The sequence below is a fragment of the Garra rufa genome, chromosome 5 (assembly GCF_049309525.1).
Source record: "Garra rufa chromosome 5, GarRuf1.0, whole genome shotgun sequence".
In the NCBI taxonomy this organism is placed as follows: Eukaryota; Metazoa; Chordata; class Actinopteri; order Cypriniformes; family Cyprinidae; genus Garra; species Garra rufa.
Genome location: NC_133365.1, coordinates 53,350,003 through 53,371,563, shown reverse-complemented (window position 1 = coordinate 53,371,563; position 21,561 = coordinate 53,350,003). Strand labels below are relative to the sequence as shown.

Genomic DNA, 21,561 nt, shown 5'->3' with positions numbered 1-21,561 from the left:
AGCACAAAAAGGTCGCAAAATAATAATGTTTTCCCTTAAATATAGTATTAAATATATTAAATAGAGTCAAGTTATATTCAGATACAATAATAAATAAATAAACAGCAAAACAAAAATCGGAAGTCTTATTTTCCAGTTTAATCCTTAAATTAAATTTGAGCACATCTAATTTTTCATTACATTTATTTGAGAAGCAAATAAAATGATCTTGGTCTTGTTTTCTTAAAAATGTATTCAAATGAATTAATGTCAAAAAATAATCTTGTCTTCCTCAAAAAATACATGCATTTTTCTGACCCCACTGGCAAATAATTTTTCAGGTTTTAAGCATTTTTTATTAAACATTTAGCATTTTGTTTATTTTATCCTTTCAAGTAATTGTATCTTGATTTATGTTTATAAATTTATGTTTATGACCCTGCACCACAAAAACAGTCATAAGGGTCATTTTTTGTGAAATTAAGATCTATGCATCACCTATAAATAAATAAATAAGCTTTTTTTGATGTATGGTTTGTTAGAATAGGACAATATTTGGCCGAGATACATACAACTATTTAAAAACCTGGAATCTGAGGGTGCAAAAAAAATCTAAATATTGAGAAAATCGCCTTTAAAGTTGTCCAAATGAAGTTCTCATCAATGCATATGACTAATTAAAATTAACTTGTGAAATATTTATGGTAGGAAATTGACAAAATGTCATTATGGAACATGATCTTTACTTAATATCGGAATGATTTTTGGCATAAATGCAAAAAAAAATTATAAATAATTTAAATAAATAAATAAGCAAGCTTTTCTGATGTATGGTTTGTTAGAATAGGACAATATTTGGCCGGGATACAACTATTTAAAAATAGTGCAAAAAAAAAAAATCTAAATATTGAGAAAATCGCCTTTAAAGTTGTCCAAATGAAGTTCTTATCAATGCATATGACTTATTAAAATTAACTTGTGAAATGTTTACGGTAGGAAATTGACAAAATATCATTATGGAACATGATCTTTACTTAATATCGGAATGATTTTTGGCAGAAAAGAAAAAAATATTATAAATAATTTAAATAAATAAATAAGCAAGCTTTTCTGATGTATGGTTTGTTAGAATAGGACAATATTTGGCCGAGATACAACTATTTAGAAATACGAAATCAGAGGGTGCAAAAAAAAAAATCTAAATATTGAGAAAATCACCTTTAGAGTTGTCCAAATGAAGTTCTTAGCAATGCATATGACTAATCAAAAATTAACTTTTGATATATTTACGGTAGGAAATGTACAAAATATCTTCATGGAACATGATCTTAATATCCAAATGGTTTTTGGCATAAAAGAAAAAAAATTGACCCATGCAATGTATTTTCGTCTATTGCTACAAATATACCTGTGCTACTTGAGACTTATTTGTACTGGAAAACAAGACAAAAATACTAAGTAAGAAAATAATCTTCTCACTTCACCTTTAACATATTATTTTTGTTCAGTTTTTCCATCCTAACACGTACATATGGAGCGTCCTGTCACATAACCCGCCGGAAACCCTGATACCCGCTGCACGTTATATAGTGGTTGTCTCCAGCACAGATCCTGCGGTAGAAAGGGAACGTGGGCGTCCTGCACGTCTGAGATGTTTCTTTCTCTTCCCCCTCCGTACCTTCATTGGGTCTCAGAATCCAGGGCTGTCGTAGCTGCTTTGGCTGTAGTAACTGTGCGCGGGACTCTGGCTTCTGGAGCGACTCCGGCTGCGGCTGCGACTGCGGCTGTAGCTGCTGTAACTGCTGTAGCTGTAGTAACTGCGACTGCGGCTGCGGCTGCGACTGGAGCTGCTGTAACTGCTGGCCGAGCTGGAGGAGGACGGGCTCGGCCGATAGTACGGGATGGGACGCTTTCGTGCGCTGCGGAAAAGATGGAAGAGAGAGATCATGTAATACAGATACATAATAGCATGAAGTAAAATATTCATAAGCACTTTCATACCACTTTGACCACTCGACAGCATCAAATATGCGCTGTGCCATCATTTGGTTTATAGTTTATAAAGTAATATGTTGCAATGTGAAGCAAAACTCATTTTTTTGAGGTATTTCGTTATAAACTATGGTCACTTTGGTATAATTACTTTAATTGTTTTGCATGGTATAGTTTCTTGCTGATTCAAAGTAGTCTAAGTAGTTTACCAGGTAAGATAATAAAATATATTATTTACAAAGATCTAGTTTCTATTAAGTTACATTGTTACTTTGTATTTCTATTTATTACAGTACTGTACTGTTAGATTTATTATAATTATTTACTTTATTTAGTTATATTTTTTATTTTATATTTATTATTTATTCATTTTTACATTTTGTAGACTGGTTTTGAGTAGAATTTCCTTTTTTTTACCCATTTATTTACTTATTTTTTAAATCTATTTATTTATTTATTTATTTTTAACCTTACTTTGATCATTTGTTTATTTTTTACATTGCTTGTGCGGTTTTGAGTAAAAGCATTGTTTATTTAGCAATTTATTTTTTATTTTAATTTATTCTTTTTTGGTTTTAAAAGTTTTTGAGAATAATTTTTTTACTCATTACTTATTTTAATTAAATTTGTATTGTTTTATTCAGATTTTTTATATTATTGTTTATTTTACCTTTTGCACAGTTTTGAGTATAATTATTATTAATCTATTCCCTCAGTCATTTATTTATATATATTTTTTAACATTTTTTTTAACCTTTTGTAAACAGTTTTTAGTTAAATTATTAATTATTTACTAATTTACTGACTCTTTTCAATTTAATCTGTAGTGTGTTATTTGATATTATTAATTTTTTTAATCAATTTTTCATTTATTTTTAATCTTATTTTTGATCATGCATTTACGTTTTACAATGTTTACAGTTTTGAGTAGAAGTATTGTTTATTTAGCCATTTATTTACTTATTTCATATTTTTTAATCAGTTTTAACAGTTTTTGAGTATAATTGCTTATTTACTCATGTTTTAATTACATTTGTATTTGTTTTATTCAGATTTTTTTATATTATTGTTTATTTTTATCTTTTGTACAGTTTTGACTATAATTATTATGTATCTGTTAACTCAGTAATTCATTTTTACTTTTTATTATTTTTAATCTTAAATTATTAAAGTTAAATTATTAATTATTTATTGACTCTTTCCAATTACATCCGTAGTGTGTTATTTGATAGTATTTATTTTGATCTATTTATTTATCTTATTTTTCATCATTTTTTTTACAATGTTTACAGTTTTGAGTAGAAGTATTGTTTATTTAGCCATTTATTTTCTTATTTTAATCTATTCATATTTATGTTAATCAGTTTTAACAGTTTTTTGAGTATAATTGTTTATTTACTCATTTTAATTAAATTTGTATTCATTTTATTCAGATTTTTATATTATTATTTATTTTTACCATTAGTACAGTTAAGTATAATTATGATTTATCTATTAACTCAGTAATTTATTTTGACTTTTTATTATTTTTAATCTTATTTATTTATTTTTACATTTTGTACACTGTTTTTGAGTTAAATGATTAATTATTTACTAATTTATTTACTTATTTTAATCCATTTGTTGTTATTTTAATCTGATATTTTTTTTTTCTTTTATTATATCTTATTTTTATAACGTCTTTTTTACTTTTTGTACACTGTTTTGGAGTTGAATAATTAATTATTTACTAATTTATTTACTTATTTTAATCCATTTTTATTTTTGTTTAATCTTATTTTTATTTATGATATCTTATTTTTATAATTAATTTATTTTTACACTTTGTACACTGTTTTGGAGTATAATTGTTGTTTATTTACTTATTTAATTTTTTTTTTTTTTTCTTCTGATTTTGTTAACCATTTTCCCCAAAACTTTTCCCAGACTTCTGGACCAGCTAGAAACCATACAAAACCAGCTACTATCAACAGCAGGTTTCAGTTTTAGCATAATCCAACAAAACACTGTAATCTCAGTTTGCATTTTAATAAATATATCATCATGTTGTGGTCAAAATGGTGGAAGTGCCAGTGTGCTGCAGCGATGATTAGTTTCTGTAAGAAAATGTCTGGAAAAGATTGAGCTTTGGTTAGTGAGTGTTAACCGCATCATTATCATGTAAACAGACTGTAAACGCACATACAAGCTCTACCTTGAAAAAGAAACATCTGTTCTTAGACTATGTTAGACACACACTCCAGTAGCGTTCAGCGATTACAAAGAGTGAATGTTAGCTGGATCTGTGTTCCAGGTTAGCAGAGACACTAAAGCTAAAGAGAGAGATATAATTTTGGCTGAATCCTCAAGTAACATCACATATACTGTAACTTAAGTGAAGCCAATCATCCTTTGTGAAATAACTGTACTTGCAGATAATATATCAATGGAACAAAACACTACATAAAAGTACTAAATATTAGTATACTAAATATTTCTTAATATTATTATTTCTTTTTACCTTTTGCACAATTTTGAGTATAATTATATTACATTTAAATATATTACATTTAAAGATGTTTTACATGTACTTAATTGCAACTTCATCATTGCAAATATGTAATTTATAAATATAGTGAAATACAAGTTTCAGTAGAAATGACATTAAAGTATATTTTAGTTAACAAAAAATTCTTGTCATATCAAATAAAATATTATGTGGAAAATATTTAGTTTGTATTAAGTTTATGTTTATTGTTTATATGTTTACGTATTTTAATCAACTTTTTATTTATTTTAATCTGATTTTAATTTTTTAAATCTTATTTTTATAATATAATATTTTTAATATAATATAATAGTTCTGTTAGTTAGTTTAATATAATATAATAGTTCTGTTTTTTTTTTGTTTTTTTTTGCTTTTACAATTTGAGTTAGTTTTTCTAATATTGAAGTTATAATATAATATAATATTTATATTAATCTTGTCAGTACATTTAGAAATATTTTTCAAAATATTGAGAAAATCACCTTTAAAGTTGACCAAATGACGTTCTTAGCATTGCATATTACTAATCAAAAATTAAGTTTTGATATATTTACGGTAGGAAATTTACAAAATATCTTCATGGAATATGATCTTAATAATTTAATGAATTTTGGCATAAAAGAAAAATCTATAATTTTGACCCATGCTATGCATTTTTGACTAATGCACTCTTAAGGTCAACTAACTACATTTATTATACATTTAAACTATAATATATTGTAATAAATTATGAATATAAAAAAAAAATACCACTGAAACATTGATAAAATGGTTACATCTAACAATAAGATACATATTTAGATTGAATTCATGCTTATTTGAGTATCACATTGTCAGCTTTGCAACAACAAAATCTATGAATTCATTCTCCTGTATTATTCAGATGAATAGCACTGTTTCTCAATGCTTTTTTAGTAAACAGTGAAGCCAATTTTTAGTAAAAATGTAACAATATTGGATGGATGTTTTCGCTCATCGCAGTGCATTCTGGCTCTCAGTGTCAGTGAACTGTGTGGGATTGTTAGTGTTAATCTGTAAAAAGGCCTGAAAGAAGTCGTTTAGTGGTGAGAATGACAAAAGCAGAGAAAAAAGGAGTGAGACGGAAGCTAAAGAGACACAGATATAGTTGTACTCTTGGGATGCTGAACGAGCTTCAGGAGGAAACCAGGGGGTCCTGATGCATGGCAACAGTTACCACGGTAACCTTGCCTGCAGATCAGCATCATTCCGGTGTGAAGTCGTCAAGAAAACCTTCATATAGGAGAGAATGAGTTCAAATCCTGACCAATCAGAGCAGAGGGAAATAGAAGATGATTGATAATTTGCATGAGTATAGAAAAAATCGGTTTAAAATGCATGTTCATTCTAGTACACAGTCCATACTGAAAACCTGAAAATTGTGAAAAAAGTGAGGACAAGCCAAATACTTCAGATTAGCTCAAAAAGCAACTTTTAACTCAAATTCTTATGCTGATAATATAACTTGTGATAAAAAGGTTTGGATTTTGTGTTAGAAAAATCAATAGCAGACCTTTTGAGTCCACTGTAGGTTAAAGTCTGGCTATTTTTTTTTTTTCTTTTTTGCAGTAGTTCTAAAATAAGTTACTATTGGTGAAAACACTTAAAGAATGAGTGCAGAAATCCTGCAATACAGAGACTGGCCTGTAGGTGTCAGTGTTTCTTTAATTTGCATGGTCAATGCCAAGGCTGTTAACTAAAATAAAAACAATTTAACCACTTTTAACTTATTTGGTAATTGAAATAAAGCTGAAATAAATGAACAAAGGTGAAAACTGGAAATAAACTAAAAATAAACTAATGTGGCAGTACTAAAGTACTAAAATGACTGAAATAAAGCAAATTAAAGCTACATTGCAAAAATGCTTTTCTTAAGAATTTTTAGAGACTGGAAACAAGACAAAAATTCTAAATCAAGAAAGATTTTCTAGACAAGTAAAAATAATTGTCTTGTTTTCAGAAAAAAACAAGTCAAAATTAAGCAAAATAATCTGCCAATGGGGTAAGAAAAAGAATCTTGTTTTCTGTTTGAAATAAGATTATTTTGTTTATCCCATTGGCAGATTACTTGTTTTGTTCTGAGCAAAAACCCACTTGATTTTCACTTTGACTAAATTCGACAAGACAACAATGTTTACTTGTCTAGAAAATACTTCTTGATTTAAGTATTTAAATATTCTGGCTGGAAACGAGACAAAGAAAATCTAAGTAAAAACAGCATCTTTTTCACAGTAAATAGAAATATTTTTTAAGAACAATAAAAAATGTAAATAACACAATTACTGAAACTGAAATTAAAATGAAGAATGAAAATATATCAAAATAAAAAATACATTCAAAATATAAATAAATACTAAAGCAACACTTATTTATACACTTAGATTTAATATATTTGCTATAGATTACATACCTATTAAAATAATTAATAAAATGCATTCAGATCAGGGTTTTTATAGTTAATTAAAACTAAAACGAATACCATTTAAAAAAAAAGCTGTTGTTTGAAATAAAATTAATGTTAATTTAAATAAAATATATAAAAGGCAATAAAATGCAACAATTATCACTTTCATTTAGTTTAACTTGTAGTACTAAAATAACTAAAACTAAATATAAACAGAAATGAATAAAAACTATATACATATATAACATTAAAAATTACAAAATAAAATACTAAAACAAAAAAAATACTAAAATGTTTAAATTAAAGTAAAAACAAAACATTAAAATAAATGTAATTCAAAATAGTAACTATAACAACACTAGTATTAATGACATATAGCACTGATTCAATTAATGTGTCAATTAATTAATTAGGGCTAAAACGACTGTCCTTTACTAGTGACTCAACTGCTGTAACGTCAAAAGCAACAGGCAGGAAGAATAACTATCAATTAATTCCATACTAAACTTCTGATCTACTATAGTATAATGAACTATTTGCTTGAAATATGCCTGAAAAAAGAAAACTGTGTAGATGGTGTAGGTATGATGACATCTACTGGCAGAAGCAACCTGCAGTCAGACCTGAAAATGAAGAAATGAGCATGCATTCCCATACAAAACAATAACTGCACAAACTGAACTGCACTTCAGATAGAAATGGACAAAACTACAGACCTGGTGATCCTGCGAGCTTCCATAAAGCTGGGCGAGTCTCTCCGTCTCTTGCGGATGGGAGAATAGCTGCGTGAGCGACGGCGAGCTCGTTCCGCATCCGAGTGATGAGGACTGTCTCTCTCCCTGCAGACACACAGACAGACACAAAGCATGCTGGGATTGAGCCGATTTGGCCTTGACAGTGTGAGGACGCTCTGTTGATCATGGCATGCATGTCCTTCAGCACTGCAAAAAATGCTTTTCTTACTAAGATTTTTTGTCCTGTTTCCAGCCAAAATATCTACAAATTCTTAAATCAAGAAGGATTTTCTAGATGAGTAAAAATTAATGTCTTATTTTCAGGAAAAAAAACAGTCAAAATTAAGTTTGTTTTTGCTTGAAACAAGCAAAATAATCTGCCAATGCGGTAAGAAAAATAATCTTGTTTTCTGTTTTTTTCTTACCCCATTGGCAGATTATTTTGCTTGTTCTAAGAAAAAATCACTGAATTTTGGCTTGTTTTTTCTGAAAACAAGAAAATGATTTTTATTCGTCTAGAAAATCCTTCTTGATCTAAGAATTTGTAGATATTTTGGCTGGAAACAAGACAAAAAAAATCTAAGTAATAAAAGCATTTTTTTTCAGTGAGATGACTGGATTTGTTTGATGGAGACTGTAGAAAGATCCCTTCAGGTGCATCTGACCTTCACTTATTTTAGGGACTTTTTAGGAAAGGTTTTGTTCTTGTTTTAAGCATAAAATATACTGAGGTTTATGAACGTCACTTGGTTTAAAAAATTGTAGGAAATCATTTTCGAACACAAGCAAAATAAAGTATAAATTCTTGTTTTCTAAAAAAACAAACAAACAAAAAAAAAGCTTTTTAGCATAACACAAAATTATATGCTAATGGGGTTTAGAAAAATAAGCGTCAAAGGGAAAACCTGATTATTTAACTTTTTTTTGTTTCAAGCAAAAATTAATTTAATTTGTAATGTTTTTTATTTCTATGAAATGCATCAAAATTGAGTTTATGCGTACACTGCAAACGTAGTATTTTTATCTTGTTTCTAGTCAAAATATTTTAAAATTCTTAAATTAAGATGCATTTAGAAAAGCAAAATGACATAAGATATTTAATATTGTTTTTAGCAAAATGCACTTAATGTAGTTTTTTCCCCCTGGAAGCACAGTAAAATGATCTGCCAGTGGGTTAAGAATTTTGTGTTTTACTTACCCCACTAGCAGATTTTATTTTAAGCAAACTGCACTTAATTAGGTTTTCCCCCTGGAAACAATACTAAATATCTTATGTCATTTTGCTTTTCTAAATGCATCTTAATTTAAGAATTTTTAGATATCTTGACTAGAAAGACAAAAATACTAAGTTAGATAAGCCTTTTTTGTGCAACACACACACACACACACACACACACACACAAAAAATTTGCCAATGGAGTCAAAAACTATTTTTCTAACCTCATTGGCACATATTTTTTCTTATTTTAGACAAAATCTCACGTTTGAGAAAATCTATCAAATTAAGTGAGTTTATGCGTTAAAACAAGAAAAAAAAACTGCCAAGGTCAGAAAAATAAAATCAGTCTAGTTCCCTTTGAATTAAGCTCTCTGGCACATATGTGACCCTGGACCACAAAACCAGTCTTAAGTCGCTGGGGTATATTTGTAGCAATAGCCAAAAATACATTGTATGGGTCAAAATTATTGATTTTTCTTTTATGTCAAAAATCATTAGGAAGTTAAGTAAAGATCATGTTCCATGAAGATTTTTTGTAAAATTCCTACTGTAAATATATCAAAATTTAATTTTTGATTAGTAATATGCATTGCTAAGAACCTAATTTGGACAACTTTAAAGGTGATTTTCTCAGTATTTTGACTTTTTGCACCATTAGATTCCAGATTTTCAAATAGATGTATATTGTCCTATCCTAACAAACCATATATCAATAGAAAGCTTATTTATTGAGCTTTCATATGATGTATATATCTCAGTTTTGTAAAATTTAACCTTATGACTGGTTTTGTGGTCCAGGGTCACATATTTCTTGTTTTAAACATAATCTTGTTTTCCGTTTGAAATATTTTTTTGCTTATCCTATTGGCAGACTATTTCGCTTGTTCTAAGCAAAAACTCACTTATTTTTTCTGAAAACAAGAAAATTATTTTCACTTGTCTAGAAAATTCTTCTTGATTTAAGAATTTGTAGATATCTGGGCTCAAAACAAGACAAAACAACATCTAAGTAAGAAAAGCATTTTTTGCAGAGAAGCCTATGTCCTGTATGATGTGTGTGTACCTGGAGTTGTTCTGTCGGACGTGTGGCGATTTGTTCTTGCTGGATCCGTGTTCTCTAGAATGAGCTCGAGACGATGATCTCCCGCTGCTCCAGGAGCTGCTGCGCTGTCGGGCCGTCCCGTGACTCTTGCTCTTCTTCTTTTTAGATGTGTGTTTGTGCCGACCCGGTGACACAGAGGAACTCCGGTGACGATTCTGTCTGCATCCGCGATGATGCCGCTTAGACGAATGAGATCCTTTTGTTCTATGTGAGAAATGTTTTTTAGCATTTGAGACTTAAAAGAGGAGAGAGTATAGCGCTATACACTAAAAGTTGTAAAAAAAAAAAAAAAATCATGCACACTGAAGCTAGGATAGGTGTGGTATGTGTTGGATATGGTTCATTATTAAATTTCCCCTTTATATAAATATATTTATATAACTACTATTGTGATTATATCATTATTATTTATTATTATTGTTAATAATAGTGATATTACTGTTGCTTTCATTAAAAAATATCATCACAAAATATTACCGTTACATCACAGTCTCTATTATTGTTATTATTACTATTATTATTTATATATCACCATCTTTAGTATTATTGTTGTTGTTATTATCATTATTATTATTATTACTGTTATTATTGATATTACTGTTACTGTCATCACAAAATATCATCGTTATCATCATCGACTATTTCAAATTATGGTTATTTCTATTATTTCTAAACATGCTAATACTACTTATAACATTACTATTATTCAGATTGTCATTTTTGCTCATTTTCATTTATTATCATTGCTGTTTTTGTTGTTGGTATTGTTTTTTGTTTGCACTCCAAAAAAAAAAAAAAAAAAAGTTGAGCAGTTCAGATAATTTGATGTTAAAGGATTAGTTCACTTTCATAACAACAATGCACAGATAATGTACTCACCCCCTTGTCATCCAAGATCTTCATGTCTTTCTTTCCTCAGTCGTAAAGAAATTGTGTTTCTTTGAGGAAAACATTTCAGGATTTCTCTCTATATAATGGATGTGGATGGCGCCCTGAAGTTTGAACGTCCAAAATGCAGCTTAAATGCAGCTTCAAAAGGCTCTAAACGATCCCAGTCGAGGAGGAAGAGTCTTATCTAGCGAAACGATCGGTTATTTTCAAAACAAATTGACAATTTATATACTTTTTAACCTCAAATGCTCGTTTTGTCTCATCTCATGCAAAGTGTGTGTGATTCAGGTAAATACAGTTAGGGTACGTCTAAAAACTCCCATCTCGTTTATGTCTTCAATGTCAAAATTGTCTTAAATGTTGTTTGTACCTTTTTTTGTAAAAGGAGTTTCTTTGTATGTTCACTCTGTAAACACTATGTTGGTACTTTTGCAGCGATCTAAGGCGATTTTGAAGTTAGGGAAGAAAACGAGATGGGACTTTTTAGACGTACCCTAACTGCATTTACCCGAATCACACAGAGTTCGCATGAGCTGCGCAGAGATGAGACAAGACGAGCATTTGAGGTTAAAAAGTATATAAATTGTTAATTTGTTTCGAAAATAACCGATCGTTTCGCTAGATAAGACCCTTCCTCCTCGACTGGGATCGTTTAGAGCCTTTTGAAGCTGCATTTAAACTGCATTTCGGAAGTTCAAACTTCAGGGCGCCATCCATATCGATTATAAAGAGAGAAATACTGAAATGTTTTCCTAAAAAAAAACATAATTTCTTTACGACTGAGGAAAGAAAGACATGAACATCTTGGATGACAAGGGGGTGAGTACATTATCTGTGCATTGTTGTTATGAAAGTGAACTAATCCTTTAATGGTGCAGAAAATTCAGCTTTGATCACAGGAATAAATCACATTTTAACATTTATTGTACATTTTAAAGTGTAATAAAATTTCAGAATTTTTACTGTATTTTAGATCAAATAAACCTTAGGATTAGCCTTAGTGAGCAGAAGAGACTTCTTTCAAAAACATAAAAATAATAATTCTTATATAACTTCTGAGCAGTAGTGCATGGGTCAAAGAAGAAAAAGGGTTTAATCAAGTGTTTTAATGCTTTAAATTGTTGTTGTTGTTTTTTTTTTCAAATAAAATATTTAAATGTTTTCTATTTCATTTAAATGCATCTTTGTTTTTGTTTCTCTGAGCAAAAAATAAATATCATACATTTTTCCCAAATTTACACTAAAATGTCAGGCATATTTACAACAAAAGTTATGACATATTAAAAAGACAAATTACTTTCACCCCAAATTAGTTGTAATTCTACATTTTTAAAATGTGCCACTATCCTAGGTTTTGCCCATTTGTCAGTAAGAATTTTTATACTCATTTAAGGCGAGACACTGCAGGTGAATAGGGTAAAAAACAAACAAACTAATAGTTATCCCCTTACTTACCCAGTTAATTGATAACACTGATAATTGCAAACATTTTTTTGTATTACAAGGTTTCTGAAATGTTAGGTTTAAATATGCAAATGAGGCATTATTTAATGAAATATGCGCTAATTTGCATACATTTCTAGAACAAAAATCTAAACACTAAATGAAGTCAGTTTCAAAATTCTTGTTTAATTTTTTTTGACATATTAGAGTCAAAAGTTTTTACAGAGGGAATTTTGGGTCATGATATAATTCAGAAAATACTTAGAACAGACAGGAAACACTATATTTTTTAACCATTTTTGGGGGAATAAAATCAAGCGAATTATATATGAACAAATCCCTCTGTAAAAACCTTCCGAATATAGACATTAATAAAAAAGTAAAGTTTGGTGTGTAAGTGTTACTGAAGTGGAGATTTCTGGCTCAGTGTAGAAGAAAAATCTAATTTTGAGAGATTTAAAAATATGCACTGTAATTAAAATCAATTGACACAAATAGATAAAGTGCTATAAAAGAAACACTTTACAGTGTCTTCTGAATGTTTTCTTTCCACTAGTCTGAAAAAACAGTCAATCTTGATAGGTGCATGAACAAAACAGCGTTTTTTGCCTGCAGTGTCTCCCCTTAAAACACAATAAATTTGAATACACTCCCTTATTCTTTAATATATTTTAATATGTACAAGTCAGAATAAGCATGTTTGAATTTTTACATAAATATCGTGTTACACTGAATGACAATGTAAACTGATTTGAACCAAATTTTTACATTTTATTCTCCAAAAACGTATTTGAAAAACCTTAAAAGTAGACACTTTACTTACATTCAATGAGCTTTCTATGCACATAAAATCCCTTTTGTAAATTTCTTTTGACGTGGCCATAATTTAACCCGCAAACATCTGCATAAACTATAAATATTAATGTTCTTACTTCTTTTCTTCTCCTTTTTTTAACAGCCAAAACCTATTAAAGACATGTTTGTGTCATAATGCACCCCATAACCAAAGTAAAGTAATAATAAATCATATTTTGCATAACGTCAACAAAACCTATTTTTAAGACAATAAACATGTTTTTAATTGAGAATACAACCACATTATTACCTCAAAATCTTTTGTACTTTAATGCAATAAGTTCAATTTAAAAAGTATTACATGTAATGTTTTTTTTTTGTAATAATTTTGTAATTTATAACTTTATTTCTTATTGAAATAGGATTGGATATACAGTACTAAAGTTCCTTTTTTAAAACCTAAAACCTATCAAGGACATGGTTTATAGTTGAGAATACCATCACATTACTACCACATTTTACTTTAATGCAAAAAAGATCAATTAAAACATTTTTTTGTAATAATTTTAGAATTATAACTTAGTTTCTTATTGAAATAGGATGTTGCAGTGGGATATACAGTACTAAAGTTACTTTTTTTAACAGCCAAAGTCAAAGACATGTTTGTGTTGTAATGTAACATAATTTCAACCAAAAAGAATTTTCGCCAAAACTTATCTGAAACCTTAAAAGTAGACACTTTACTTACATTCAATGAGCTTTCTATGCACATAAAATCCCTTTTGTAAATTTCTTTTGACGTGGCCATAATTTAACCCGCAAACATCTGCATAAACTATAAATATTAATGTTCTTACTTCTTTTCTTCTCCTTTTTTTAACAGCCAAAACCTATTAAAGACATGTTTGTGTCATAATGCACCCCATAACCAAAGTAAAGTAATAATAAATCATATTTTGCATAACGTCAACAAAACCTATTTTTAAGACAATAAACATGTTTTTAATTGAGAATACAACCACATTATTACCTCAAAATCTTTTGTACTTTAATGCAATAAGTTCAATTTAAAAAGTATTACATGTAATGTTTTTTTTTTGTAATAATTTTATAATTTATAACTTTATTTCTTATTGAAATGGGATTGGATATACAGTACTAAAGTTCCTTTTTTAATACCTAAAACCTATAAAGGACATGGTTTATAGTTGAGAATACCATCGCATTACTACCACATTTTACTTTAATGCAAAAAAGATCAATTAAAACATTTTTTTGTAATAATTTTAGAATTATAACTTAGTTTCTTATTGAAATAGGATGTTGCAGTGGGATATACAGTACTAAAGTTACTTTTTTTAACAGCCAAAGTCAAAGACATGTTTGTGTTGTAATGTAACATCATTTCAACCAAAAAGAATTTTCGCCAAAACTTATCTGAAACCTTAAAAGTAGACACTTTACTTACATTCCATGTGCTTTCTATGCACATAAAATCCCTTTTGTAAATTTCTTTTGACGTGGCCATAATTTAACCCGCAAACATCTGCATAAACTATAAATATTAATGTTCTTACTTCTTTTCTTCTCCTTTTTTTAACAGCCAAAACCTATTAAAGACATGTTTGTGTCATAATGCACCCCATAACCAAAGTAAAGTAATAATAAATCATATTTTGCATAACGTCAACAAAACCTATTTTTAAGACAATAAACATGTTTTTAATTGAGAATACAACCACATTATTACCTCAAAATCTTTTGTACTTTAATGCAATAAGTTCAATTTAAAAAGTATTACATGTAATGTTTTTTTTTTGTAATAATTTTATAATTTATAACTTTATTTCTTATTGAAATAGGATTGGATATACAGTACTAAAGTTCCTTTTTTAATACCTAAAACCTATCAAGGACATGGTTTATAGTTGAGAATACCATCACATTACTACCACATTTTACTTTAATGCAAAAAAGATCAATTAAAACATTTTTTTGTAATAATTTTAGAATTATAACTTAGTTTCTTAATGAAATAGGATGTTGCAGTGGGATATACAGTACTAAAGTTACTTTTTTTAACAGCCAAAGTCAAAGACATGTTTGTGTTGTAATGTAACATCATTTCAACCAAAAAAAATTTTCTCCAAAACTTATCTGAAACCTTAAAAGTAGACACTTTACTTACATTCCATGTGCTTTCTATGGACATAAAATCACTTTGGTAAATTTTGACTTAGTGTCTTTAACCTGCATACATCTGTATAAACTATAAATATTAAAGTTCTTACTTCTTCTGGTTCTTGGTTTTGTTGTGTGGCTCGGTGTCGCTGCTATGCGCAGGCGAATGCGACGTCTTCTCTCGGACCCTCGGCCTCCCGCCACGTCTCCCCGATGACTCTGAGAGCGGTTTGCCCATCGCCGGCCTGTCGTCTGCGCAGCCGTCCTCTCCCGTCTGCGCCACGGTTCCTCCAGGGCTCTTGGGACGGTCAGCGTGGTGTTTAGCACCTCTTACATGAGGCGACGTGTGCATCTGTGCACTCGAAGGAGACGGAGCCATAGACCGAAGCTTCTGTAGATCAATTACAACCAACAAACCAAAGGGAAAAAAGAAACAAATGTGAAAAAAAAAAAAAGAAAAAAAAAACAGAAAGAGAAGATTGAAATTAGAGTCTTTTTCCTCCTGGGTGGAAGAGCGTTATCGTGTACTTGGCAAAAGAATATCTAAAAGAAAGTGCTAGGATTGTTCTCTGGCTTATAGACAGTCCTCTATTGTGCAGCGCATGCAATACTCGGCATGCAAAACCATAATGATTTGAAAAGAATAGTCCCGAAAGAAAATCGAAACAAAAAGGGAGAGAGGGAAAATATGCCAAACTCTGAAAGAAAAAAAGTTTAGAGAGAATAAAAGAGCGACAGAGACTGGAGAATATACAGTAGAAGAGGAAGAGGACTTTTTCAATTTCAGAAAGAGCTACAAACAAAAAAGGTGAAAAAGAAAACTAGAAAATAAAAAAATAAAAAAGACAACTTGACGGAACATCACAGAAATGGAAGGAACGAAATAAAGATTCACAAGAATAGATTCAATCGAATTAGAAAACAACTGGTCTTCTACTCAATAGAACTTGCTTGTGGAATTGTTTTGTCCTGCAGACAATTGCTGAGATGTGAACAGCGACCCATTTCCTGTTTTAATAGCTTTTTTTAAAAGGTTATTCTGTTTTTCAACTCCCTTTTGGTTAACATCCACTTACCAATAAAGTGGTATTCCCTCCTTTAGTAGGTAAGGTATGAAGAGAAGGGAAAAGTGGGGCAACATAAGTGCATCATTAGATTCACAAAATGCAAGAGAAAAAGACACAACACCCTTCCCTGGATAGTGAGTATGAAACAATGCATGAAAATCAAACCAAAGAGAGAAAAAGACACACAAAAGAAATCAAAATCAAACGGATCTCACAGTGTGCGGGGCTGGAAACGCCAACAGTCTGAGCGCATTTTAACAGCGACTCACTCTTCGGTTCAGTTTTAAAGCTTTATGAGTGACTTTTAATGTGTTACGGATGAATGCTCTCGGTTCAACAGTTTCTCAGTAAAAACCTTTAACTGAACGTGCATTATGGATTATCCATCAAAGTTGAATTAAAGGCCCCATGAAATGGCTCGACGGGTTGTTTTTATTTTTTGTAATCATTTTATAATGTATAACTTTATTTCTTATTGAAATAGGATTGGATATACAGTAATAAAGTTCCTTTTTAATACTCAAAACCTATCAAGGACATGGTTTTTAGTTGAGAATACCAGCGCATTACTACTACACTTTACTTTAATGCAAAAAGATCAATTAAAACATTTTTTTGTAATAATTTTATAAATTGTAACTTAGTTTCTTATTGAAATAGGATGTTGTAGTGGGATATATAGTACTAAAATCAAAGCAATAAAAAGTCACATTTTACATAAAGTCGACAAAACCAGTTGTTAAGACAATAAATATGTTTTTAATTGAGAATATAAGTGCATTTTATCCTAAAATCTTCTTTACTTTAATGCAAAAAATGCAAAAAATAAATAAATAAATAAATGTATTTCTTATTGAAATAGAACAGTAGTAGGATATACAGTACTAAAGTTCCTTTTTTAATACCCAAACCTATCAAGGACATGGTTTTTAGTTGAGAATACCAGCACATTACTACCACATTTTACTTTAATACAAAATTGTTTTTGTAATAATTTTATAATTTATAACTTAATTTCTTAATAAAATAGAACGTTGCAGTGGGATATAACATACTAAACGTACTTATTTAACAGCCAAAACCTATCAAAGACATGCATTTTATCCCAAAATCTTCTTTACTTTAATGCAAAAAGTTCAGTTTAAAAAGTATTACATGTAATTCATTTTTTGTAATAATTTTATACTTACTTAATAAAACATTGCAGTGGGATATAACGTACTAAAGTTACTTTTTTAACAGCCAAAATCCTACCAAAGACATGTTTGTGTCGTAATGCACCCCATAACCAAAGGAAAGTAATAACAAATAATATTTTGCATGATATCAACAAAACCTATTTTAAGACAATTAACATGTTTTTAATTGAGAATATAAGTGCATTTTATCCCAACATCTTCTTTACATTAATGCAAGAAGTTCAATTAAAAAAATGACATGTAACGTTTTTTTTTTATAGTTTTATAATTTATAACTTTTATTATTGAAATAAGCCATTTCAGTGGGATATACAGTACTAAAGTTACCTTTTTAACAGCCAAAATAATCAAAATAATTTCACAATGAAAAGTGATCCCAAAATCCTCAGCCCTTTAATGTTGTATGCATATGTTCTGATTTTGGGGTGTAATATAATGTGAAATGTGACCCTGGACCACAAAACCAGTCATAAGGGTAAATTTTTTGAAACTGAGATATATACATCATCTGAAAGTTAAAGAAAATAAGCTTTGATTGCTGTATGGTTTGTTAGGATAGGGCAATATTTGGCTGAGATGAAAAAATCTGGAATCTGAGGGTGCAAAAAATTCAAAATATTGAGAAAAGCACCATTAAAGTTGTCCAAATGAAGTTCTTAGCAATGCATATGACACATTTTGATATATTTACCGTAGGAAATTTACAAAATATCTTCATGGAACATAATCTTTATTTAATATCCTAATGATTTTTGGCATTAAAAGAAAAATATATAATTTTGACCCATACAATGTATTGTTGGCTATTGCTAAAAATATACCTGTGCTGCTTAAGACTGGTTTTGTGGTCTGTATATGTAGTAATTCATATACCATAAATATATTTAATTCTAAATATTAGTATGTAAATTACATTAGCATGTTAATATAGTATAATATTTAGTCTTTCTGCCTAAATATTTCATGTTTTTTTTTTCTTTTCTTTTCTTTCGATTCAGTGTGTTACTTGCTGGTTCTTTGAAATTCTTAGTGAAATTTACAAGCAATTTCTGAGTGAAAATTAATTTGGATTTCATGGGGTCTTTAAGAAAGACTGTATAGTTGAGATTGAGGCTAAAATATGTAAATATGTCTACATGTTAAACTATTCATCCATTTATTTTTCATTACCATCGGCAGGGAAGGATTTTTGAGCGACCTCAAACACTAACTTAACCAGAAATATTATATAAAAACAAACAAACAAACAAACAAAAAATAACACAACTGAACGTAACCCCAGATACTTCAGAAACAGCCCTTGTTTATCGAAAAAATAAAAAGGAGGGGAAGTGACCAAATCATATGACACGTACCATTTCACCAAAGACAAAAGGAATGCGGCACAGACAGGAAATGCATTCTACCGAGAAAAACAAAATAAAAATATAGAGAAACCAAATAAAACGCAGACAAGAGATGGACCTGTGGGGAGGGCAGTGTACTGAAGACTGAAGCATGAAAGCAAAGGTAGATTTCAGATTGAAACGAAAAGAAAAAAAGAAAAGAATGAAAAGAGAGCAAACAGTTCTAAAAGGAAAACAATGGAAAAACAACCCGCCAACCTTTGGTTCTCCTCAGATTAAACAAAGAGAAAAAGAGAGAGAGAGACACTGATGTCAAGCTAGGGTGCTTGTCACATTCTCCACGTGCGTAGGCAGAGCGTTACCTACCTTCCGCTTCAATCAGTGACACGTATGCAATATCAACAAAACAAAGGAAGAAAAAGGAAAAACAAAAAGGAGAAAGGAAAATTCTCCGCAGCGAAATGGGAAAAAGACAATGAATTCTTTTAGTATCCAGGCTAAGATAATTGGTCCACAGACTAAAGGAGACAATTCCAACAAAACGGAGCAAAACGGAAAACGAAAAGAGAGTGGACATACAAAAGGAGAACTCAAAAACGACAAAGAACCCAAAACCAAACTCAATCAGAAAGAAGAAACTCCCAAAGCAGTCTACAATGAATTGCTGTCTTTTTCGCTTGGACACATGTGCAGCCACATTTTATCGGACGTTGAGGAGCGTTAGGGTGTGCGACAAAATCTCAACAGATCCAATTTGCTAGAAGGAACGGAAATATATATATATATATGTATATATCGATGGCCATGCATGCGCAATGTGGTTTCATGGGAAAAGAGAAAGCATGTCGGGACAACGGACAGCACAGATGAACGGGTGAAGGGAGAGGGGTGTTGGGTGGAGGGTGGTCACTTCTAGGATGGACGACTAACATCTCAAAGGGACCCCAGTCACGTTCGTTAAGCAATTGAGTGCTCGTTTGTTGGCACTGGCTAAAACTCATAAAACAGTTTTTGTTGTTGCTCTCAGCAATTGTCAAAAGTCTTTCACATTCGCTTAGGAACTGAATCCAAATGGCTTGGGTCCCTTTTCGTGTAACGACTTTACTAAATGACCCTAGTTAGTGTAGTTTGCTGTCGGCTCATGTTTACACAGCGTCCGTTTGTCCCTGTCAAACATCTAGACGTACATTACACCACTCAAATGTTGACAGGAAGGAAACAAACACCTAGTTGCACTATATGTATACTTAGAGAAATATATCAAGTGCTAGTGGAAAGTGAGCATTAGAAACCATGTCAATGAAAACCGTCTGAAATCACCAATGGCACTGAACCGGCTCTTGTCAGTGGAGATTTGTCAGCCGTTAACCCAAGAGAGAATTCATGAATCTGTAGTCTGTTGTGACCAAAGATATCCATGCTGCATTAACAGGCCCTTTTTTGAGCAATTTCTGTTGTTTTGGCAGGAAAGTTTGGGGGAATGTTGCAGAATTACACTCTTATCGGCATTTACAAGCAGTCAAGTAAGCAACCTACATCAGCATTTTCACATATTGGAGAGGTCAATATGAATAAATGGTACATTTTCACCAAATCTAATTAATATAGTTATTAAATAATATAGTTAACATCATTGGGCTCTGACTGCTTGACATTATAGGGTTCAAAATAAATAAAATGAACAAATAAATTGTGTTTTTGGATGTAATAATCTAGTCACAGAAAAACAATTATCTAAATTATCTAAAAACATATTTGTTCATTAGATTTTTTATTGTACTTGTAAGCAATAATAAAATATATATATATATATATGTGTGTGTGTGTGTGTGTGTGTGTGTGTGTGTGTGTGTATATATATATATATATATATATATATATATATATATATATATATATACACATATACATATACATATACATATATATAATTATATATTATTATAATTAAAACTATATGAGGCCATGAACAATGAACAAAAACATCATGTTTTATAGTTAAAATAACAAAAATATATCCAGACACATAATGTGTTCATTTTTCATTTTACCAACAATAAAGTTAATGTATATTGGTCAAATGTATGAAAAAATAACAATTATAATATTAATTAAATATGTATTAAATGATTTGAGATGAACTATTATAATATTTTAATAATAAAAATGTATTGGTTATTATTGTTTATACTAACAATAATAATAATAATTCATAATAATTCCTTTTCTGAAGCACATTTTTTATTTTTTATATTATTATAATTAAATAACAATTATTTATTGGTCATTAAAAAAAGTAATAATAATAATAATAATAATAATAATGTGTTACTGTATTTGTAAACTCCTAATCTTTTTACCCATTTGTTTTTAAATAAATATTATAATAATAAAAAAATAATAACTTACTGATTATTTTTATACTACTACTGCTACTGCTACAAATTTGATTGTAATTGTACTTTCCTAATCTAAAACATACTCCATAAACTGAAAAATACAATAAGCTATTAATAAAAGACTATTGAATAAATAAGCTTTCCATTGATGTATGGTTTGTTAGGGTAGGATAATATTTGGCTGAAATACTATTTGAAAATCTGGAATCTGAAGGTGCAAAAAAAAAATCAAATCATTGAGAAAATAGCCTTTAAAGTTGTCCAA

At 29.7% G+C, this 21,561-nt stretch overlaps 1 protein-coding gene across 1 annotated transcript in view; it reads right to left on the bottom strand.

Moving 5' to 3' along the window:
* Positions 1–483: 483 nt before the first annotated feature.
* Positions 484–21,561, bottom strand: part of LOC141334917 (uncharacterized) — a 56,553-nt gene continuing 35,475 nt past the window's right edge. Inside the window, exons 10-13 of the mRNA XM_073840142.1 lie at positions 15,396–15,676; positions 9,937–10,179; positions 7,637–7,759; positions 484–1,898 (exon numbers count right to left, since the gene is read on the bottom strand). Coding sequence (XP_073696243.1) covers positions 1,670–1,898; positions 7,637–7,759; positions 9,937–10,179; positions 15,396–15,676 — 876 coding nt within the window. The 3' untranslated portion in view covers positions 484–1,669. The remainder of the gene's footprint in view (positions 1,899–7,636; positions 7,760–9,936; positions 10,180–15,395; positions 15,677–21,561) is intronic.